The 21,135-nt window shown below is 33.3% G+C and overlaps 1 protein-coding gene across 5 annotated transcripts in view; it reads right to left on the reverse strand.

Annotated features, from left to right (window-relative positions):
- Positions 1-7,585: 7,585 nt before the first annotated feature.
- Positions 7,586-21,135, reverse strand: part of LOC110106662 (protein FAR1-RELATED SEQUENCE 9) — a 22,771-nt gene continuing 9,221 nt past the window's right edge. For 2 of the 5 annotated variants that reach the window (XM_020836637.2, XM_020836628.2), the window contains 2 exons: positions 12,119-14,236; positions 7,586-8,205 (listed from right to left, as the gene is read on the reverse strand). In XM_020836637.2, coding sequence (XP_020692296.1) covers positions 8,155-8,205; positions 12,119-14,218 — 2,151 coding nt within the window. In that variant the 5' untranslated portion in view covers positions 14,219-14,236 and the 3' untranslated portion in view covers positions 7,586-8,154. Of the gene's footprint in view, positions 8,206-12,118; positions 14,272-15,058; positions 15,391-21,135 lie in introns of all 5 variants that reach the window. The other 3 variants (XM_020836618.2, XM_020836622.2, XM_028693422.1) reach the window with 2 other exon arrangements.

A 21,135-nucleotide genomic window follows, 5' to 3' on the forward strand; every position in this document is an offset into this window, starting at 1 on the left:
AATTAGTATTTAATTATATTAAATCTATAATTTGTATGTGAACTAACTTTATGTTAAATGTGAATCAAATTTAAAAATTTAATAGTTTAAATTTAAAATTATAGAATATTTTATTTCTATATGAAATTTATTTATTTTTAATCATAAATTTATAGTATTCCATAATTATATTATCATTATTATATATTTAAGATATTATTTATTACTTCATCAGGTTCAACCCTGGTCGAATCATTGAACCTTGAACCTCTTCTTCTTTCGATTATATGTCCGGTCCGATTTTCACAACCATGGATGCAACACATAATCTACGTGACTTGTAAGAAAAATAATTTGAAAGTTACAGTTGATTGTATACAATTTTACAATGATTGTATATATGTAGATTTTTTTTTACAATAATTTTGAATTTTTTTATAAACATCTTTATTTCTATTTATTTAATTATATGCAGCTATTAAATTACACTTTGTTCTATTGTAACTATTGAATGCACTCTACTATATCAATTTTATAGTCTTTTACATTGTAGCTATTATTATTGCATTATATTATATCTAACTTAAGAAAAATCATTTTCTAACTGTTGGGGATGAGGATAAATAAATCCTATAATGACGAAACAAACAAGAAAATAAAAGGAGTGGAAAAAAAGGGACATCAGAGATTTAATGTGAAAAAACCCAAAATACAGGAAAAAATCATGGTGCCATACCACAACAAGAAATACACTATAAAAATGGGGAGAAATAATTATAGATCTCTTTTCTCTCTCGCTCTCTCTTTTCTTCTCTTCTCACATGCACCATTCTCTATGTCTATAAATATAGAAAAAAAACAAGAGAAAGCCAGTTATTACCACTAAGGGATGCAACCCTTTAGAAAAGTGAGAGAGAATACTTCTAGTAGATCTTGCATCTCTACGACACTCAAACTCACATCGTTGTGGTGCCAAATCTAAAACTGCTTTACTCTCTTCCATTCAATGCTGGGCGCTCAGGAATACTACACCAGGGCGCTAAGGTACATATCGCTCGGCCATTGTATGAAACAAATAAATTATTTTGGTGCAAAGCACCCAAATCCAAGCAGGGGTAAACCCCTCGTACCCCCCATCAAGCACGACAAACTAGAGTTTGAGGCAACATAACAACCTGATTGATCTACACAATCAGATTCCACACATAACGCTAACCAAGATTGAACTATATTCAAATATTGCTCAAATCTTATTTAAACAATTTTTTAGCCTCATTCAAAAATATTTGATCCATATTTGTTCCACACATAACGCTCAAACAATTTTTATTTTTGTTCGTTGTGTATTAATTTCAACAATAAGTTCTAGTAACCTATTAAATATATGCTTAATTTGTGGTTGCTTCCATCTAATTGGGGACTCACGGTTAGATGTGTTCTATATTTTCTTCTTGTAATTATCTTTTTTCTTTGTTTATATTCTCTAGATGAAATTAATAAACTTTGGTTGATGATTAAAAAGTTAAAAATATATAATTCTTTCTAATTAAGATTATGGGGAATGAATAGGAATAGTTGAGTATTTTGCCCCCCCCCCCCCCCCCCCCTGCACACACACACACACAAACTTTGAGATGGCTTTATAAGCATGACAATGCAATGATATGATAGATCCTATGATTGTGCATTTGGCTGGGGAATTTTTTTGGGACAATGGCCTCATAGTGTATAGTATCCTTCTTTAGTCGTCTTAGTGTTCTCTCCAATAATAGCCTACGAAATAAGTATCCCAAAAAGCTTTCCAATCTTTAATCTAGACAAGCATCTCAGTAGAAAAAAAATTGTGGTTATTATGATTAAGCAGGCACCATCTATAAAATAACGTAACTAAATTCCACACATTCTATCTCTCACTGCATTTCAAAAATATTTTCTTCAACTCTGCATCTTGAAGTTGTTATTTCTATCAAAATAAATTTTTATTAGCATGCTAGTAATGCTTATCTTCTTAAGTTCTTCCAGAGGTGAAAAATGTTTAATTCTAATATAATAATTAGAATAAATTTAACAACTCAAAATATTTTGTTGTTATCTTTAGCCTTGAACATAATGGAGCATATCCCATTCTCATCATCATCAACCTCCTCAATACTTGTTGATGAATTAGGGCGCCAAGGAATTCTAGTTTAGCGTTTTAAGGACTTACCTAAATGAGGGTTCCTTGACCATTTAATTAGACCAAAAGTCACAAATTCTGTAATAATTTTTCTTCATCACATTGCCATCTCAATACATTAATGGATCACTTTATCGTAATGATTAGAATGAATATATGTATACATAAAATTACAACTCAAATGAGTCAATTTCAAATTTGATTACCTTAAAATTTATGTTTTTGTTGTTGATGATGATGATGAGCATGATGCTTTCTCCAACTTGATGATATACTCTTATTCAATCATTGTTCATCTATTTAAGCTATATCACTTGTGCTCTTTGCTCTTAAAAGTGCTCTACAGACACTTGTCTTTGAAGACTACAAGCTAAAAGGGAGAGAAAGAACTTAGAGAAGTTAAAGAAAGTTTTTACAAGGAAAATATTTCTTCTTATTTCTCAAATCTAAAATGGGGTCCCTTTATAAGCCTTATTCTCCTTCACAAGTCTTAATATTTATCCCATAAATAATTAAAAATTCCAATAGAAGAAGAACATGTAAAGATCATGTTATGCATTCATCAAAATATTGCCAACATTATACCCTTTGACAATGGGTTTCAACCAAATGGCTCTCCAATGATCACCATGAATAGCTCAAAACCTATCATTCTGTACATTCTATTTTATAACATACAATCTAATTTATATTATACAATTGAACAAATAATAATTTGATTGTAAGGGTTCAAATGGCTTGCTACTCAAATAAATTTGCATGCAGGGTTATAATGGGTTATAATGAGTCATATAACAAGATCATATTACATTTATTAAAAAAAGAAAATTAAAATTACATTAAAATTATATTTTATAAAAACTAAATACACTTTTATCTTCACTTAAGCTTTTGAGTATTAAAATATATCTTCTCTTTTTCTTGTGATTATAGGATTAATCCACGCTTGGTTTAATCAAATTCACTGACTCCAACTTTGAAATATTTTAATCATGTAACTATTTGATAAAATATTAGTACATCCAATCATAAGTTTAACATACAAAAAAAAAAAAAAAAAAAATTAAGTTCATCAACACTATTGGATCACGGGGTTAAAAAATGGTTGACAATAGTTGTATATTGGTTATTAGATGGTGTGAGGAAATAGTAAACAATGATACTTGTATGGCAACAGATGGTGATGGACTTTCTTTATTTGCTTGATAAGATAGGAGGTCAAGTGACTAGGAAGACTTGCCTCACTCAATGGTAAACATCAATGATGCTCAATGAGCAAGGTTAGATTTTAGGTGTTAATGAGTGGTTAGCTTGATTACTCCAAATATAAGAGGTGATCAAGCAACTAAGAATATGGATGCTATGAGCCAATGGTTGAAGATCAAGGATTTTATAAATCAATGGTTGACTAGTTTCAAAAGATGGGAGGCATCAATTTCAATCAACCACTAGCATCTAGTGGTCGCTAAAATTACATTCACTTGAAGGCGTTTATGACACACTAAAAGAGATGGTGAATTGATCTTTTAAAAATCTTTTACTTGAAATCAGAGCAATATGCAAAAATTTTAACAAAATAAAGTTTTCAAATAAAAAAAGCTAAAGCAAAAACAATTTTTTTTTTCAACTTATTAGAAAATAATTATTTTCTAATATTCATACAAGAGTAAAACTAGATATTTATGAACCACAATCTTTTCCCGAGATAAACAATGTAAACAAGATTGCAAGAAAGTAAATGTAAGAAGATAAAGAAAATGCAAATCATAGTTTATAGTGGTTCAATTAAAATAAACCAATATCCATTTTTCAATGGTCATCCACTTTGGGTATTGCACTAACTCACGCTCTTTAGCACTTAGCTAGGTGGACAATGACTCTTAACAACTCTTCTAGCCCCGAAAAATATCCTTCCTTTCACCTTCCGACCCGATAGAGATGTCATTCCCTCCTTTTCTCCTCATATAATGGAGATTTCATTCCCTTCCTTTTCTTCCCAACCAAGTAGAGATGTTATTCCCTCCTGCTCCTTACACGGCTGAAATGTCAATCCCTTCTTTCTCTTCACAGCCCAACGGAGACTTCATGTGATGCCCTATAATCTAATTTGAAAGAATTATTCTTCTATTTTAATAAACAACAGCCAAACCTACTAATTTCTTTTATCAATATCAATAACAACAAAAAATAAAACTATCAATCAAAATATAAATATATACATAAATATTTAATTCTAAAAAATCATATACACTACTCTAGATCTATACAATCATGTCATACCTACTCTATCCTTAGTGCAAAAGAATAACTAAAATAAAAAGGAACATAACCTAAAGAATTCTAACCAACCTTACACCTAATCCTTTGCCCTAACATAAAATCATTTAACCACATATAATGAGCCAAAAAGTTCAGTAGGTCATTAAAATCTATAATTGAACTCAAAGCAAGGGTAAAAGAGCAATATACATGCTAGGGATAAAATCATAGCAGTAGTATTCATATGATTATTGAATCAGTGCAAAAATAATAAAATTCATATGCAGTAGAGTAGAATCTATACAATCAAATACTATGGTACAAAAGCTATTAAAATAGTAAACTAGTATGAGTGACAAATCTATAAAGCAATTATTATATCCGTAATACTAATCAATACATAATTCAGATAAAGCATCACATCAAAAATTATAAACAGTGTTAATAATCAATATCTTAATTATATGCTCAATATATCATGTATATTACATGTTCAATAAATATATCATGATTTTTTGTATTATTACATTAGTAACAGTGTTAATAATAAATTCATACAATAATATGAATAATGCCTCAAAAATATTCATTTTAGTAGTCACACTAAACAATAATTTTGGCTATCACGATATTTTTTATTATCATATATGTGTAGTAAACTGTTGACTCAGTAAATAGAGTCATTACTCTTTGTTCGTTGGCATGGTAATCATTTCCATATAACTCTCAATTAGTATATCACATGAATCAATAGAGGATAACACCAAATCATAATATTTAAAAGTAAAGCTCATTGGCCCTCATCCTGTACGTACATGTCAATTAGTCTCTAACCAACAGTTCATCCAATGTTCAATTATCTTTTCAACATATATTATTATCATAGTACTACAACAATAATCTCAATCACATATACACATTTATTTTCAATATATTGCAGCAAATAAAGTATAAATAAGCTTAATTCAGAAAGTGTTAAAATCAATGTTTCAAAAACCGGACCGGACCGGCCAGTTCAACCAGTTCAACCGTGAACCGGTCTGGTGGCCGAACCGATCCAGCTTCAGAACCAGCTCTGCATAGAACCAGAGCAAACCGAACTAAACCGGCGATTCAACCAGTGAACCGTTGAACCGGTCCGGGTTGGAAAGAACCGGCCGGTTCATAAAAATATTTTATTTTTGTTTTAATTAAAATTTTAAATATATATTTTTGTTTATTAAAATTTTAAAAATATTTTTATTAAATATGATGATTAATTTCATCATAATACATGCAAGCATCTCCTTATAACTCACAATCAGTATCACGTGAATCAGTAGAGGATAACATCAAATTATAGTATTAAAAAAAAACATGTCGGCCCACCATCCTATATAGATCATTAGTCTCCAACCAATGGGTTAACCAACAATATTTACTTGTCTTTTACACACAGAGTAGAATTACAATATTATAACAGTAATTTTAATCATATATTTGCATTCATTTTCAATCCATTGCAATAAATAAAATATAATTGAGCTTAATTCAGAAAATATCAAAATACTATAATAGTAGACAAGAAAAATCCTATTAGGCAAAGTTCACAATTTTAGAAAATTATTAAATTACCAGGGATTGTGTAAATTAATATTTTAAGACTTTTATTATACTACAATACTATTTTTAGAAGTTAAAATAATTTTTTGGGTAGTAAAAAATTGTTGTATATTTAAAATCACCCAATAAAAAAATCTCAAATAAATACTCAAAATATTCATAATCTTGATCTCTATAACATACAAAAAGTTACGGGATGAAAGTTTTTTCAATTTAAAATTATTCATATTTTTCAGTAATGAAAACACAAATTTGATCAGAAAAATATCAAAAATATAAAACTTTAAAATAAAAAATGGGCTAAAAGTTTCTTACAACGAGATGAGTAAATATCCCAACAGGCTCGACAGATAAAAATCGTACTACGGCCTCCAAATCTAGATTTTTTCTTTCTTTCTTATCTTTTTTCTCTAAAAACCCTTAAACCATCTCTCTAGCATGTGATATGAAAATAATGAAAAATCTATAACACGTTTTAATGAATTCAGTTGAGTGGTTTTAGATATTTAGGATTTAAAAATAATTTAATATTATATAATTAATTTAATTAATTTTTTAATATAAAATTTATATAAATTCTTTTTGGACTTTAAAAATTATAGAAAATTATTCATAAAATAAATCATTTTATTTAAAAAATATTGATAAAATCAATTTGCAAAACAGACACCTATCATTCCCAAAATTCTCACTTGTACCGGCATGTATCAATTTCTTAAGAATTTTCATCAGTGACTAAAAAATATGAAAAAAATCGTGCATATAAAATACTACAATATCAATGCTATGACAAAGAAGATATGCGATTTGGGATTATAATGACTCCAGAAAAAATATGTAACATAATCAAAATACTGAATTGATCCCCCAATTAGTTTTAAGAAATCAAAATAATTCTCGATTACAAAAAAAATATCAATTTAGTTCCTCAACTCTTTAAATAGCAATCTAATTAGTCATTATGATATCATTAAGATCTATGAATTAAAATAAAACTTTTAAATAATCACCAATCATTTTGATCATTTATACAGAAACAATAAACCATTTTGATTTTTATCTCAATATATGTTGATTAAGGGATAGTTTGGTTTGGCTCAAAAAGAATATAATGTAAAATAAATGTAATGTAAAAGAAATATCTTAAAATTTTTTTAATGTGTGTAAAAGAAATGCATGAGATTTTTTTTTTAGCTTGAAATAGAATGCATTGCAAATTCTAAAGAGGGTGGTCGTCAGTGATCTACAGTGGTGGTTGGTGATTATGATCGTATGCGATGGGTCAATGTTGAAGGTGGTGGAGGACGACAACAAGAGATGATAGTAGCAAGAGGTGGACGACAGTGGTGTGTGGCAGATGCGTGGCCGAAATGGTGGGAGGTCAATGACCATGGGTTCCTGGCAGAGGTGGGTGGCTAGTGGCAGCGACAGGGATGGCTGGCAACTGTTGGCAACGATAGCTGGGGCAATCAACGGGAGTGGAGACCGGTGGTGGGCAACAACAATGATGATGAATTTATAATGCATTTAAACATCTATCAAATACGAGGAATTCCAAATACACAATCATTTAAATGGTGAAATTCAAATGCACCAATATTTTACTCTGTATTTATTTTACTTCAAATCAAACACTGATATTCTCAAATCCCCTACATTTAGAATACTTACACCCATTTTACTTCAAACCAAACATCCCTTAAACCAACAAAATTACAAATTATTTCAAAATTTAATCAACTCATAACTCCTCCCTTTTTTACAAAGAAATAACTTGGCAGGTTCGGTTAATGCCTGTACAGCAACCTCTAAGATAAAAATACTTTTGAAATCTGATTCCAACAAGGCATAATGCTGCTAAAACAGAACCTAATTGCTAATACTTAACAGAGACTACACTCCATTAATCATATATCTTGCGATACAGAAAGAAGAACGGAGCAGCAATATAGATTTTCTCAAACCAGTCATATAAATTTGCCTTTACAGCTGCTCTTCATAAATTCCCAAGCCAAATACAGAGAGCCTGAGAGCTTCTCTGTTGGGTGTTTCTGCTGTTGTGATCTCCAAGGTCTTAAATGAAATAACCAAGTAAGTTCCAAGAGAAATAGGTTTGTCTGCAATAAGAAATGTAGCTTTCACATTGGAGACCATGAAGAGCCAAGTAGCTGTCCCAGAAAATTAGTAACCTGTAGACATTCCAAAAATACAAATTATTATATGATTGAATAGAATAGCTTGCAATGTTAGGATTATGACTCATACTCTGAAACTTTTTGTCTCTATATCTATTTTTACTTTTTTTTTTCATTTATTTTTCATAAGGCTTTTAAGACTGCTAGACATTCATTATCACTTGCTTAGTTCTTTAGATATTCTGCATCTCTTTCCTTCACAAAAAAGTAGAGAATTTAGTTCATTCATCACATCTAATCTTGCTATAATAAAATGGAAAACAAAGATAGCATATATAGGAATTTTTCAGCAATTTATACCATTAGCAACTTTTATATTTTACCAGCTCACATTTTTTACAGTATTTTTGCTCATTATAAAAGCAATAAATTTTGCTAAAATGATCATCCTCAACAAAACACTAAGATTTAAGATACAGATCTAATACATGAAAAGCCACTACTTTACCATTAAGAATAATGGAAGCCAGGTATACTCAGGCTTGCTCAAACAATGGTGGAGGTTACAATCAGTCAAAAATGTTGTCGAGCTGGGTTTGTCCCATTGAAGACCATGCACAAGCTAAGGCAATATTAAATTGTGGAGCCAAATTAATGCCCCTAAAAAATACTCCTTGGGCTAATAGAACAAGCTTCAATCTAAGTAGCAAACCGCAAAATTAATTAAACAAGACCGCAAAAGGTTTGCTTACTAATTATGTTCGAGAACATTCTATTTTTTTGTGCAAGAAAGAAGCTCAATAAAAGCGTGACAATATGTTTATTGTTTGTTTAGGAGGTTATTAGCTAGTAATGTATTACGCATTGTTTTTAAAAGATGATTGCCGTCCATCGCAAGAGGCATATAATTAGCAGATATAAATTGAGTTAATTATATTGACTAAATGTGGCAGGACGGAAATGAGAATGTTATAAAGGAAATGTAATAAAAATAAACACCTATTGAAAATATGATTGTTGAAAAAGGATAAAGACCATTAGGATATGCATCTACTCCTTCGAGTTTTCTATCCCTTTCTCTCTCAATTTTATGTCTCCAAATAACTCAAAACTTCTCAATCCATTTTCTATGTTAAATAAGTTGAAGAAAATCGTTGTGATTATGTTGCACAATTAACAAAAGTTACCAATGGTGTTACTGATGGTTACAAATCCATCGCCATGGCTACCTTATTTCTGAACTGCAACTAGGGAATTTTAAATTTCCTAATGTTTTCCTCTTATCAAAATGGAAGAGCTGCTAAGGAACATAAGCGTCGCGAAATTATTTAAAGAAGCAGATCTATCCACCAAAACCATCTCATCCACTCTCCACGAGTAATTCCGCGAAGACATGAGAGCTGTCATTTTTACTTTTCATATAAAGAATTTATTTCTTTTCGCGAATGTAGCATTCACATTTTCCTCCAGTATGTGTCTTCTGTTCTCGACTTCTCTTGACACTGCCAAGAACCCTCCATGAATATTATAAAACCTCTCAGTTATTCTGCAAATATTAGTGGATATTTATTCTTACTCGCCATGACATTGGACGTAGGTCTATAGACCCAACTACTATTAATTCTGTCCGCATTTTTGTGTTATTTTCCTTATTTTGGCTCTTCATAAAGCATTTTCAACATGATTTTTCACTTTTTTCTAAACTCTAAACATGCGTCTTTCTCTCCATTGCCAGGGAAAAGCAAGTTTCTATTATTCATACCAAGCATTAGCTACTGCTAGTAAACCACCATTGCTTGAATTTGCCCATCCTTTAACATCAGCCACTGATTGTAACCAACTTTCATCAACATAGAATGTTAGAGGTCCATCACCCATCTTTCAACATTAGCCATCAGATGTCCCTCTACCAATACCATAGATTGATGCATGCCATCCTTTATTGACAACTTCTTACGCTCGTCAAACCCACAGGAGACAAAACACTACGCTATGAGTGTTTACATTATAATCTCGTTTTCACCAATTGTTGGGAGGCCAGAGTATTTGTGATTTCAAACTCAAGAAAATAAAACAATTTCAATTGAGTTAAACTTCATACTTTCCTACGTTATGGATTTTCTATATAAAAAATATCTTATTTGTCGGTGATATTTTTCATATTTATATTTGTGTAGGAACTTGGTATAAGCTATCACATAAATTTAAATCCTTATCATTATAAATTTTCAAGCACGTGCCTTGATGACATCTATGAATAATAATTTCCAACTCTTGTTATTTCACTGATCAACAATTCATCGTTCGTGAAAAACAAGCGTAGTCCCATTAATTCTGAGTATATCAATATAACTATCATTAGTCGGGAAATTTGTTTACAAACCAATGGCTAAATAAATTAAAACAAGAACAAGGCTATATAAAAATTTTATTCCAATATATAATGTTCCTTAATTTTATGTCTTAAGAGTCCTCTTTATAACCAAAAATGAATCCAAAATAAGAAACCTTTTAAAATTCATAAAAATCTCACCTAAAATTGAAAGTACTTAATTTATCCTTGTTGAATTCCAGCTTAAAATTCAATTTTCAAAGTCAAAATCCTGATTTACTCCAAGACACGCTAAAACAAGCAAGTGAATAGAGCCATAACAGAAGTTGTTCTAAATAGAGGCGACATCAATGATATTAGCATGTAACAAACAGAACTAGAATAACGAGTATCAGAGGTGGCAAGTGGCAAGAATGGCGGAACTAGAGAAAAGCACGGGTAACAAGAAACCGAGGCGATCAATATTGGGAACAATATAGCATGAAGTAAAGAAGCATGTAACAGAAGTGCGAGTAATAGAGGCAGCTTCAGTCGCAAAAAACAACAAAGTAATGAGGTAAATGAAGTTGAAGTCACAGGTTGGCAAGGAAATTGGAGCAAGCTAGATTCCCAAGAAATAGAAATCTTATAGCTCCTAATTTGAGTTAGATATCCTGGTTTAGAAACTAATCAAGATTTTCTTTTCGTATGCCTCAATCACCACTAGTTTTCGTTGCAGTTCATTTTTCCACTATATCATTGGTCTTACAAATTCCATTTTCCTTACGAGCCAAAACTTCCTATACCTATACACATTACAATCCGTACTTGTTTACCATATCTTACCTTCCTTGTTCAGTTCCAAAAAAATGCATTAGCATAATATTGCTTCATCCCGAATATCCTGAAACTTCACATTTTCACCAGCTCCCTATAGATGATCACATCCAATGGCCTGTCCTAAAACATAGATGGAAAGGTTTTCCATACTAAATAATAATACCCAATTAGTGGTTACATCACCACTGGACATACAGTGGGAACTATGTAGGGCAATCCATCTATGGCAATTACACCTCTTTGTTAGGAGAATCAATTTGGAAGGAGCCTTGGATAACTGTTTCTACTCCATTTATCTTGGAGATTAGGAGATTAGGCCAGCTATCTTGTATGGATGAATGTTGAGAGGTAAGGAAATCATTCATAGGAAGGATAAATTAAGGTATAATTATATTAAGAAATATTAGAAGAAGCATCTACTGACTATTATATAGCAGAAAAAAGACATAGATAGTCTGGACATATATCATAAATGATGAAAGATGCAATGATAAGATGGGCAGATATGATTAAAGTAAAATGATTAAGAAGAAAATGAAGTTGAGCGAAGGCAATATGGATAAAGGCTGTACAAATATACTTTTGAAAAATAAGGTTTAACACCTCATGTATTACTCTCAGCAAGAGAATGATGATTCATATAGCTGACCCAAATAATTAGAAAATGGCTGACGATGATGATAACGACGACAATGATGATGATTAAGATTAACTATAACATGCCCATATGAAGGAATAATGAATAAGAAACAAAAACTGCAAATTGATTTAATGAATATGGAGGTCATGATAATGGTTTTAATTTGATAATCATACCTTCCGTTCTGGATCTTGTAGTGATTGGTCATTCATTGCATCATCTATTGGAATTTCTTCATTAATATTGATTGCATCTCTATGTGCACCTGTACTAACAGTTTTATCACTAGCAATAATTTCAGTAAAAACCTTCTGTAATGCAGCCTTTACGACTCTGTACATTTCTGTAGATTTTGCTCCCTTTTCTGCAAATTTAATAGCATCACGGCAAAGATCGTTGAATCTTGATGAAACAGAAGCCTGACATGCAACTTGGTTGTTATCAAAGTCTTCATCCAGAAGAGATCCTCTCATTGCACTTCTTGTCCACCGCCTCAAGAAGTACTCTTCCGGAAGAATTCGGACATCAACCATCAAGAACACAGCTATAATATGCCTGCACAAAATCCCTGAAAACTCAAAGTGCTTACAACTACAAGTTGCCATACTTTTGGCTGCATTATAAGTTATTGTAAATGTCTCAAGAGCATCATCGTCTCTAGTCACATTGAATTTACTAACAGCGCCATCCTTTACTTTGTAAACATGGCAACCAAATGACTCTACAAACTCCTCCTGAAACTTTTCAAATACTGTTCTAGTGTAAATGAGGGCTGCTTGCTTTTCTATGGGTGATGCAGTTTTCAAAATTGGGCTTGTGCATATTGTATCTAACTCGGCTTCTACTTCATCTTCATATCTGCTAGCCATAGCCAACTCAAACTGTGTTAGAAGAACTTTCAATGAGGTCTTTGTATTGAAATGTTTCTTATAAAAATCATTCATCGTCTCTAATTTCTGAGTTGGGGACATCTCTGCAAAGAAATTGTCCTTTAAATACACAGGAACCCATTTCTGACGAATGTTGAACAAACCTTGCAGCCATGTGTTCTTCATTAGATCAAATTTATCAATCATTGATGCCCAATTTGTTTCAAAAGATCTAATTGATTCAGACTCATTGACACATTTTTCCAGCTCCGCTTTCAGTGTAGGATGTGCTGAATACACATGAGCTAACTTCTGTTTACTTCTGCTCAATATAAGCCATTTACAAAAACGATGACAGGTCTCTGGAAACACTTTGGCAGTTGCTGCTGCCATGGCTCTATTCTGATCAGTTACAAATGAAACAGGCCGCCGACCACCCATAGCTTCAAGCCATGTTTCAAATAACCAAATGAAAGAGTATTCATTCTCATCAATGAGCAAAGCATATCCAAAGATAACTGGCTGCAAATGGTGGTTCACACCAGAGAAGGTAATAAAGGGCATCATGTATTTGTTCTTCTTATAAGTCGTATCAAATGTAACAGTGTCTCCAAAATAGTTATACGATGTTCTAGCTTTTGCATCAGCCCAGAAAGCATTAGAAACACAGCTATTGTTGTCAACTTGGATTGCATAAAAGAACGCAGGATTCTCAGCTTGCATTCTCTTGAAGTAATCAAGAAGACCCTGAGCATCTCCACCTTGACCAAAGGCATTTTGCCGAAGCAACATCATTGTATCAGAGGCAATGAAATTTGCCTTATCTGAAGCATTAATGAAGCCTCTAGAACGAAGGTAACCAACCCTGGTACAAGTACCAAGATGATGATTATGTGCTTTCTCAAGCTTAGACACTACCCACCTCTCATTATCACGAATAACCTCCATCATCGCTTTGCAACCTTCTCTCATAGACATCCTTTCGCGCTTCCTCGTTCCCTCACTTGAAGGTTTCTTCTGGTATATGCCCTCTTTTGAACAAACAAATCTCTTCATAATCAGCACCTCCTCGGTTCCTTTGGATCGCCGTGACCTACCAACACGAAAAGGAAACCCCAATCTCCTTGCATACTCATTGTAGAATGTCTTTGCAGCCTCATCAGATTCGAATTCCATACCCAACACTGGTTCAAGATCTGTCTCTTCCACACCAGCCTGAACAAAAACTTTTGGTACTGACTGTTCATGAAGCACTGAAGGAATATTTGTTTGTATCTGGGCCGCAGCAGAGACTGAAAGCGATGATGGGTTGATATTCTCAACTGGACGGGAGTTAGCATCCAATGACATGAGGCAGTTAACATAGTCTGCTATCAGCTCATCACCTTCAGTCCTGGCAACCTCCATTAATGTGGTGATCAAGGCCTGTCATGTATCTATCACCTTCACTACTCGGCAAACTAGAATAATTGATAGATTAGCAAAAACTCTCATCCAACAAAACTGGACTTTCATTTATAACTAACGAACAAAAAAAATATAGCTCGAATCCCCCGAGCTCACAAAAAAAAAAAAGAAAAAAAAAATTATCCTAATAATTTCTCTATTTAGTTAATCTTAACATATGGTTTGTTTCAAATCCTAATGATATATTATACATAATTAGTTATTAAGAATATTTTAGCATAATGTTATCTAACTAAATGATCTCATTTTAATTATTTAATCTTAATTAATGATAAAATTATGAGGCACAAAACCCCAAATGTGGTCTGCTTAGTGGATAACTCATCAAGTAATCAGAGTTGTAGAATGAATTAAGAAATTATTAATTAATCAATCAATAATCATTGACTTAGCTCCTATCATCTGATAAATTTCTCAAACTAATATGACCTTTTACTTTTTATACATATAAATTGATTATTAGCTATTCTTTTACCTAATCAATCAACAAACAACCTTATAGAAAAGTAACTTGTATTTAACAGTTAAATAAGCATATTTATAAGCCAAGAACGAGTTTATCAAAATAAGCTAAAATAGACGTGACATACAAGAAAAAAAATTTAAATTTTCAATGAAGATTTTTAAATCAGCCCGTGCACATCAAAAAGTACTTGAACTGACATAAAATCATAAAATATATAATTTAAATAGCAGTAATCAAAGAACAATCCTACAAAATTAATAAAGAAAAATCTCTTCATAATCAGCACCTCCTCGGTTCCTTTGGATCGCCGTGACCTACCAACACGAAAAGGAAACCCCAATCTCCTTGCATACTCATTGTAGAATGTCTTTGCAGCCTCATCAGATTCAAATTCCATACCCAACACTGGTTCAAGCTCTGTCTCTTCCACACCAGCCTGAACAAAAACTTTTGGTGCTGACTGTTCATGCAGCACTGAAGGAATATTTGTTTGTATCTGGGCCGCAGCAGAGACTGAAAGCGATGATGGGTTGATATTCTCAACTGGACGGGAGTTAGCATCCAATGACATGAGGCAGTTAACATAGTCTGCTATCAGTTCATCACCTTCAGTCCTGGCAACCTCCATTAATGTGGTGATCAAAGCCTGTCATGTATCTATCACCTTCACTACTTGGCAAACTAGAATAATTGATAGATTAGCAAAAACTCTCATCCAACAAAAACTGGACTTTCATTTATAACTAACAAACAAAAAAAATATAGCTCGAATCCCCCGAGCTCACAAAAAAAAAAAAATCCTAATAATTTCTCTATTTAGTTAATCTTAACATATGGTTTGTTTCAAATCCTAATGATAAATTATACATAATTAGTTATTAAGAATATTTTAGCATAATGTTATCTAACTAAATGATCTCATTTTAATTATTTAGTCTTAATTAATGATAAAATTACGAGGCACAAAACCCAAATGTGGTCTGCTTAGTGGATAACTCATCAAGTAATCAGAGTTGTAGAATGATTTAAAAAATTATTAATTAATCAATCAATAATCATTGACTTAGCTCCTATCATTTGATAAATTTCTCAAATTAATATGACCTTTATTTTTCATACATATAAATTGATTATTAGCTATTCTTTTACCTAATTAATCAACAAAACCTTATAGAAAAGTAACTTGTATTTAACAGTTAAATAAGCATATATATAAGCCAAAAACGAGTTTATCAACATAAACTATAATAGACGTGACATACAAGAAAAAAATTTAAATTTTCAATGAAGATTTTTAAATCAGCCATTGCACATCAAAAAGTACTTGAACTGACATAAAATCATAAAATATATAATTTAAATAGCAGTAATTAAAGAACAATCCTACCAAAATTAATAAAGAAAGATATTTTTTCATATTAAACTTGAAAAAAATTAATGAAAGGAGGAATATGAAAAAAATAAAATTTAACAGTAAATGACTGAAAACTAAAATCGAACAAAAGTTTTAGTGGGAAAATTCCGTACGACATTTATTAAAGCTTTAAAAAGGGGGAATATGTTAGAGCATAGTAAGGGTGAGGAGATTGTGCTCTGCTGGGGTTGAAATCAAAGAGTAGAATAGCTCAAGAAGCCCTAATGATTCTATGGAGAGGAAGAAGACAATGATTGTGCTGATGTAAGAACACTAACAATGTCCCGATCCAGGAGGTGATTTGAAAGGGCTGAAGAATCGAGAATTAAGGATGTGGTATCCTTTGAAACATACAATCACTTTGAAAACCTGTGAATTTGATAAACAAAAAATAGAGCTATTGAGTATAAAATAGACCTAAAAGAAATCTTGTATTTACTTTATAACACATGTATCATGCTCAAAATTAAAGATATATATATATATATATATATAATGCTTATTAATGTTTGTCGCAAAGAAAATTGATTTGATCTTTGGTCAAACAAGTTTCGATCAAGATCGAGCCTTATTCAAACCTTTACATGCACTATCCTGCTATATTATGCACAAGAAAACTCTCTACACCATCAATCTTATTAGTGTTTCCCTAGCAAGTTCTCATCACGAAATATTCTTATCTCAAATGTTGTTGGTCCCATTGGTAAGTCCTCTAATTATAAAATCCTTTCTGTCAACGCGCTAGTTCTACCCATGGTTTAAAATTGCGCAATATGAGGCTCGGCTTGAGGCCCGCCTTTGCGCAATTCCAGTAAAAAACGCATCAATGCTTATGCCTCGAGTTTTTTCTATGAGGCTTGCACCTCAACTTGGTTGAGGCCTGCCTTGAAGCCCGCCTCGCCTCACGCTATATATATTAAAACTTACATAAATCTTGAAGTAAATGTCCGACATTGGACTCTATAGGAGAGGAGGAAGAGGAGAGAACAGTTCAACAGAATGATGATTCAAATGAAGAACCCCTTAGTGATTACAGTGCTGATGACTTATGAGTTCCTATGTGATATGTCATTGTTATTTATTTTTGGAAATTAGAATATATGTTAATGAAAAAATACTAGGATTTGGGAAAGATAGAATTTTGAGTTGAACTATCTTTCATGCTGTCTTATTATTGAGATATTTTGATTTCACTTCATACCTTATGCTTTTTTATGTTTTATATTATTCACTCATTAGTATATAAAAAAATTATCATTTTATGTTTACGCAATCTTTTGATTTTGAGGCTTACGCCTCAAAACGCCTTGAGGCTTACGCCTCGCCTCATGAATGAAAAACGTCTTAATACCCGAATACGCAATTTTAAACATTGGTCCTACCCACTCCCATTAGCAAGCTCCCAACAAACTCCCATCACAAAATCCTACGTCTCATCCATAATTTTTGCTACAGTTGAATCAATTCAAATCATTCTTTTCCCGGGAATGATATCAATAAGCAATCCCAAAATACAAAAGAGGTGTAACTTGATATGACCTATGTTTAAAATTGCGCAATAAGAGGCGCGCCTCTACGCAATTCGTCCCAAAACTGCCTCAAAGTTTACGCAATTCCACCCCTGGCAGAGGCGTACGCCTCACATGGATTGAGGCGCGCCTCAGAGGCGCAATTGCGCAATTCTTAGTGAGGCGTACCCCTCATGGGAATGGGCCCACCCACTTAAAATGAATGTTTTTTTCTCCTTAAACCCGCACGGCAGCAGCTCCAGAATTTTTCCTACACGCACAGCTCCAATTCGCGAAACAGAGAGCTCTCGCACGGTCCTTACCTGCCGGCTTCCCTTCCCGCTGCTTCTCCCACCTGCGCCGACTCTCTCCGGCGAAGTTGAAACTTCCGGCCGCCCTCTAGGAGTACTCCACATTGAATTTTTGGTATTTTTTTAGGGTTAGATTTTTCAAGCGTAAAAAAATCTAGGATTTATATTTTTTTGATTGTTTTTTTATGTTTTTGGATTTTTGCTTTAGGAGACATGGTTAGAGGTAAAGAAAAGACGAATACGTCATTGCGGCATGACCCTTCTTGGAAATATAGCATGCAAGTTGACGTAGGAGGGGGCGAGAAGATGTATGTCTATTTAAAATGTAATTTTTGTGAGAAACTGGTGAAGGGCGGAGTAACCCGCATGAAGGAGCACTTATCATGCTCTCATAAGAACGTAGCACCGTGTGTAAAAGTGCCGGACAATGTGAAGGAAGAAATAATTGCTTACATGAAGATAACTACCACGGCAAAACACTTACAACAGAAGCAATTTGATGACAGGGTCGAACATGGTGCTTATTTTGGGAGCGAGAGTGGAAAAGGGGTCTTCCTCCACTATACATAATAGAGGTGCACGGGGTCTTATGGATCAGTATATGACTAATCCATGAGAGGATAGAGGACAAGCAGAGATGATGCCTGCAGCTGGTACCAGAGAGGGTCGGCGACAGGTTTGCATGGACATTGGGAGGTTTTTTTTTTTAGAATGCCATACCATTTAATGTTGCTACGTCGCCTGCCTACTTTAATATGCTGCGGTCTGTAGGGTTGTATGGGAGAGGGTTGAAGGCACCTTCCATGTATGAGTTGCGAACATGAATTTTAAAGGAGCTGCAGAACACAGAGCGAAACATTGATGAGATTAAAAGGACATAAATTGAGACTCGTGTTACCATTATGTCAGATGGATGGTCTGACATGAAGAGCAGGAGCTTGATTAACATCCTTGTCAACAATCCCAACGGCACGGTGTTTTTACGATCAGTTGAAGCTTCATATGAGGTGAAAAATGCTACATTCATTTTCAATTTACTTGATGGGGTTATTGAGGAGATTGGGAGCAATTGGTTGTCCAGGTAGTGACTGATAATGCCAGTGCATACAAAGCAGCTGGTCAGATGTTGATAGAGAAGAGGACATACTTATATTGGACCCCTTGCGCAGCACATTGTATCGATCTCATTCTGGAGGATCTTGGTGACTTACCTCAGCACAAGAGTGCTCTTTTTAGGGCAAAGAAGATTACAAAGTTCATCTACAATCACTCATGGATCTTAAGCTTGATGAGAAAGTTTTCAAAGAAGTAAATCATTCGCCCTGCAACCACTAGGTATGTTCTTAAATTTGTGCGCTACAAATAATTATTGCAATTCCTACTGTATGTTTTTAGTTCTTACATTTGTGCACTGTAAATCTATAGGTATGCCACATCCTATTTGACACTGCAGAGTCTGATGGAAGTGAGGCAACCTTTGGAAGCAATGTTTACATCAACTGAATGGGTTAACTCTGCTTGGGGGAAGAAAAGTGAGGGGAAGGAAATAAGAAAGATTATTCTGAATGATAAATTTTGGGCTACTGTGACCTATGCCATATTGAGCACGAGACCCTTAGTGCAAGTACTACGCTTAGTAGATGCAGAGAAGAAACCAACTATGAGTTTTATTTATAAAGCTATGGATGAGGCTAAGGAGTTGATTGCACACAACTTGGGAGGAGAGGAGGCAAGTTATAGAGAGATTTGGGATATCATTGATGCTCGGTGGGAGGTGCAGTTACATCATCATCTACATGCAGCGGCATATTATTTAAATCCTCAATTTCAATATTAAGAGAAGAAATCTTCAAACCCGGAGGTGAAGCTTGGTCTGTATCATTGTATGGAAAGACTAATACCGGAGCAGGCAGATAGGGAGCTTGCAGATTTACAACTTGTTCTATTCCGGAATAAAGAGTGTTTTTTTTTTGTCTGAATGCAGCAAAATCAACTATTGTCAAACGGTCTCCAGGTATAGTTATTTTGGTAAATGCAAGATCCTTTATTCAGTTCTGAATCCTGATTATCTTTTTTCTTCTTGAAAACAATTGAATGGTGGATCCAATTTGGTGATTCCACTCCTGAGTTACAGAGTTTTGCTGTAAGAGTGTTGGGTCTCACTTGTTCTTCTTCTGGTTGTAAGCGAAACTGGAGTACATATAATCAAGTGCAAACAAAGAGAAGAAATAAGCTATCAACACTCAGAATGAACTCCCTCGTATATATTATGCACAACAAGAGGTTAAGAGATAGGAGGTTGCGGAATAAGGGGTTGAAGGATGATGAGGACGCGTTAGTGTGTGATGATGTGTCATTTGATAATGAGTAGTTCATAGATGATGAGACAGATTTGCCATTATCAGACTTACAGCTAGAAGATCTAAATGTGAATGTCTTGAGGGGCGAAGCAGATCAAGTGGGCACATCCACTAGTACCACACCACATACATCCACTAGCTCTGCAGCACAACAATCAAGTAAAGGTATTTCACAACTTCTTATATGCTATCGTATTATATTTATATCAAGTGAGCAATTAATATGATAATGATCTTTTCTCTTAATGAACAGTATTGAAGATGATGTGATATGACATTCATAGATACAATTGGAGAAGAAGATTCCCTTAAAGACTCATTTAGTGATGGGATATGATTGCATTTTATATGTTATTTGTAGTTTGTACTTTGTGCTTTGGGAGTTTTGTTGAACTAATATTTTGTGATTTTGTACTTTGGCATATGATTTGATTGCACTATTTTGTTATTTTCCACTATTTTCATATATCATTTAGATCTTTTTTATTGTAAGATAGAATATTATTATTATTATCCTGCTAAAACCCTTAATTTCTCATTTACGCAATTTTGTGTCCGTGAGGCTTACGCCTCAGACCGCCTCGAGGCTTACGCCTCGCCTTACGGACGAAAACCACTTCGAGGCTTAATTACGCAATTTTAAACCTTGGATATGACATAAACTTTTAGCTCTATTTTCCCATAAATACGAAACAACTGATATATTTCTTCAATTCTTAATATTATGGGACATGAATTGGAGGACCAAATGATCAAAAAAATTGGCATGCTTATAGCCAAATAGAACATCTCTATGAG

Source organism: Dendrobium catenatum, unplaced genomic scaffold (assembly GCF_001605985.2).
Source record: "Dendrobium catenatum unplaced genomic scaffold, ASM160598v2 fragScaff_scaffold_273, whole genome shotgun sequence".
Classification (NCBI taxonomy): Eukaryota; Viridiplantae; Streptophyta; class Magnoliopsida; order Asparagales; family Orchidaceae; genus Dendrobium; species Dendrobium catenatum.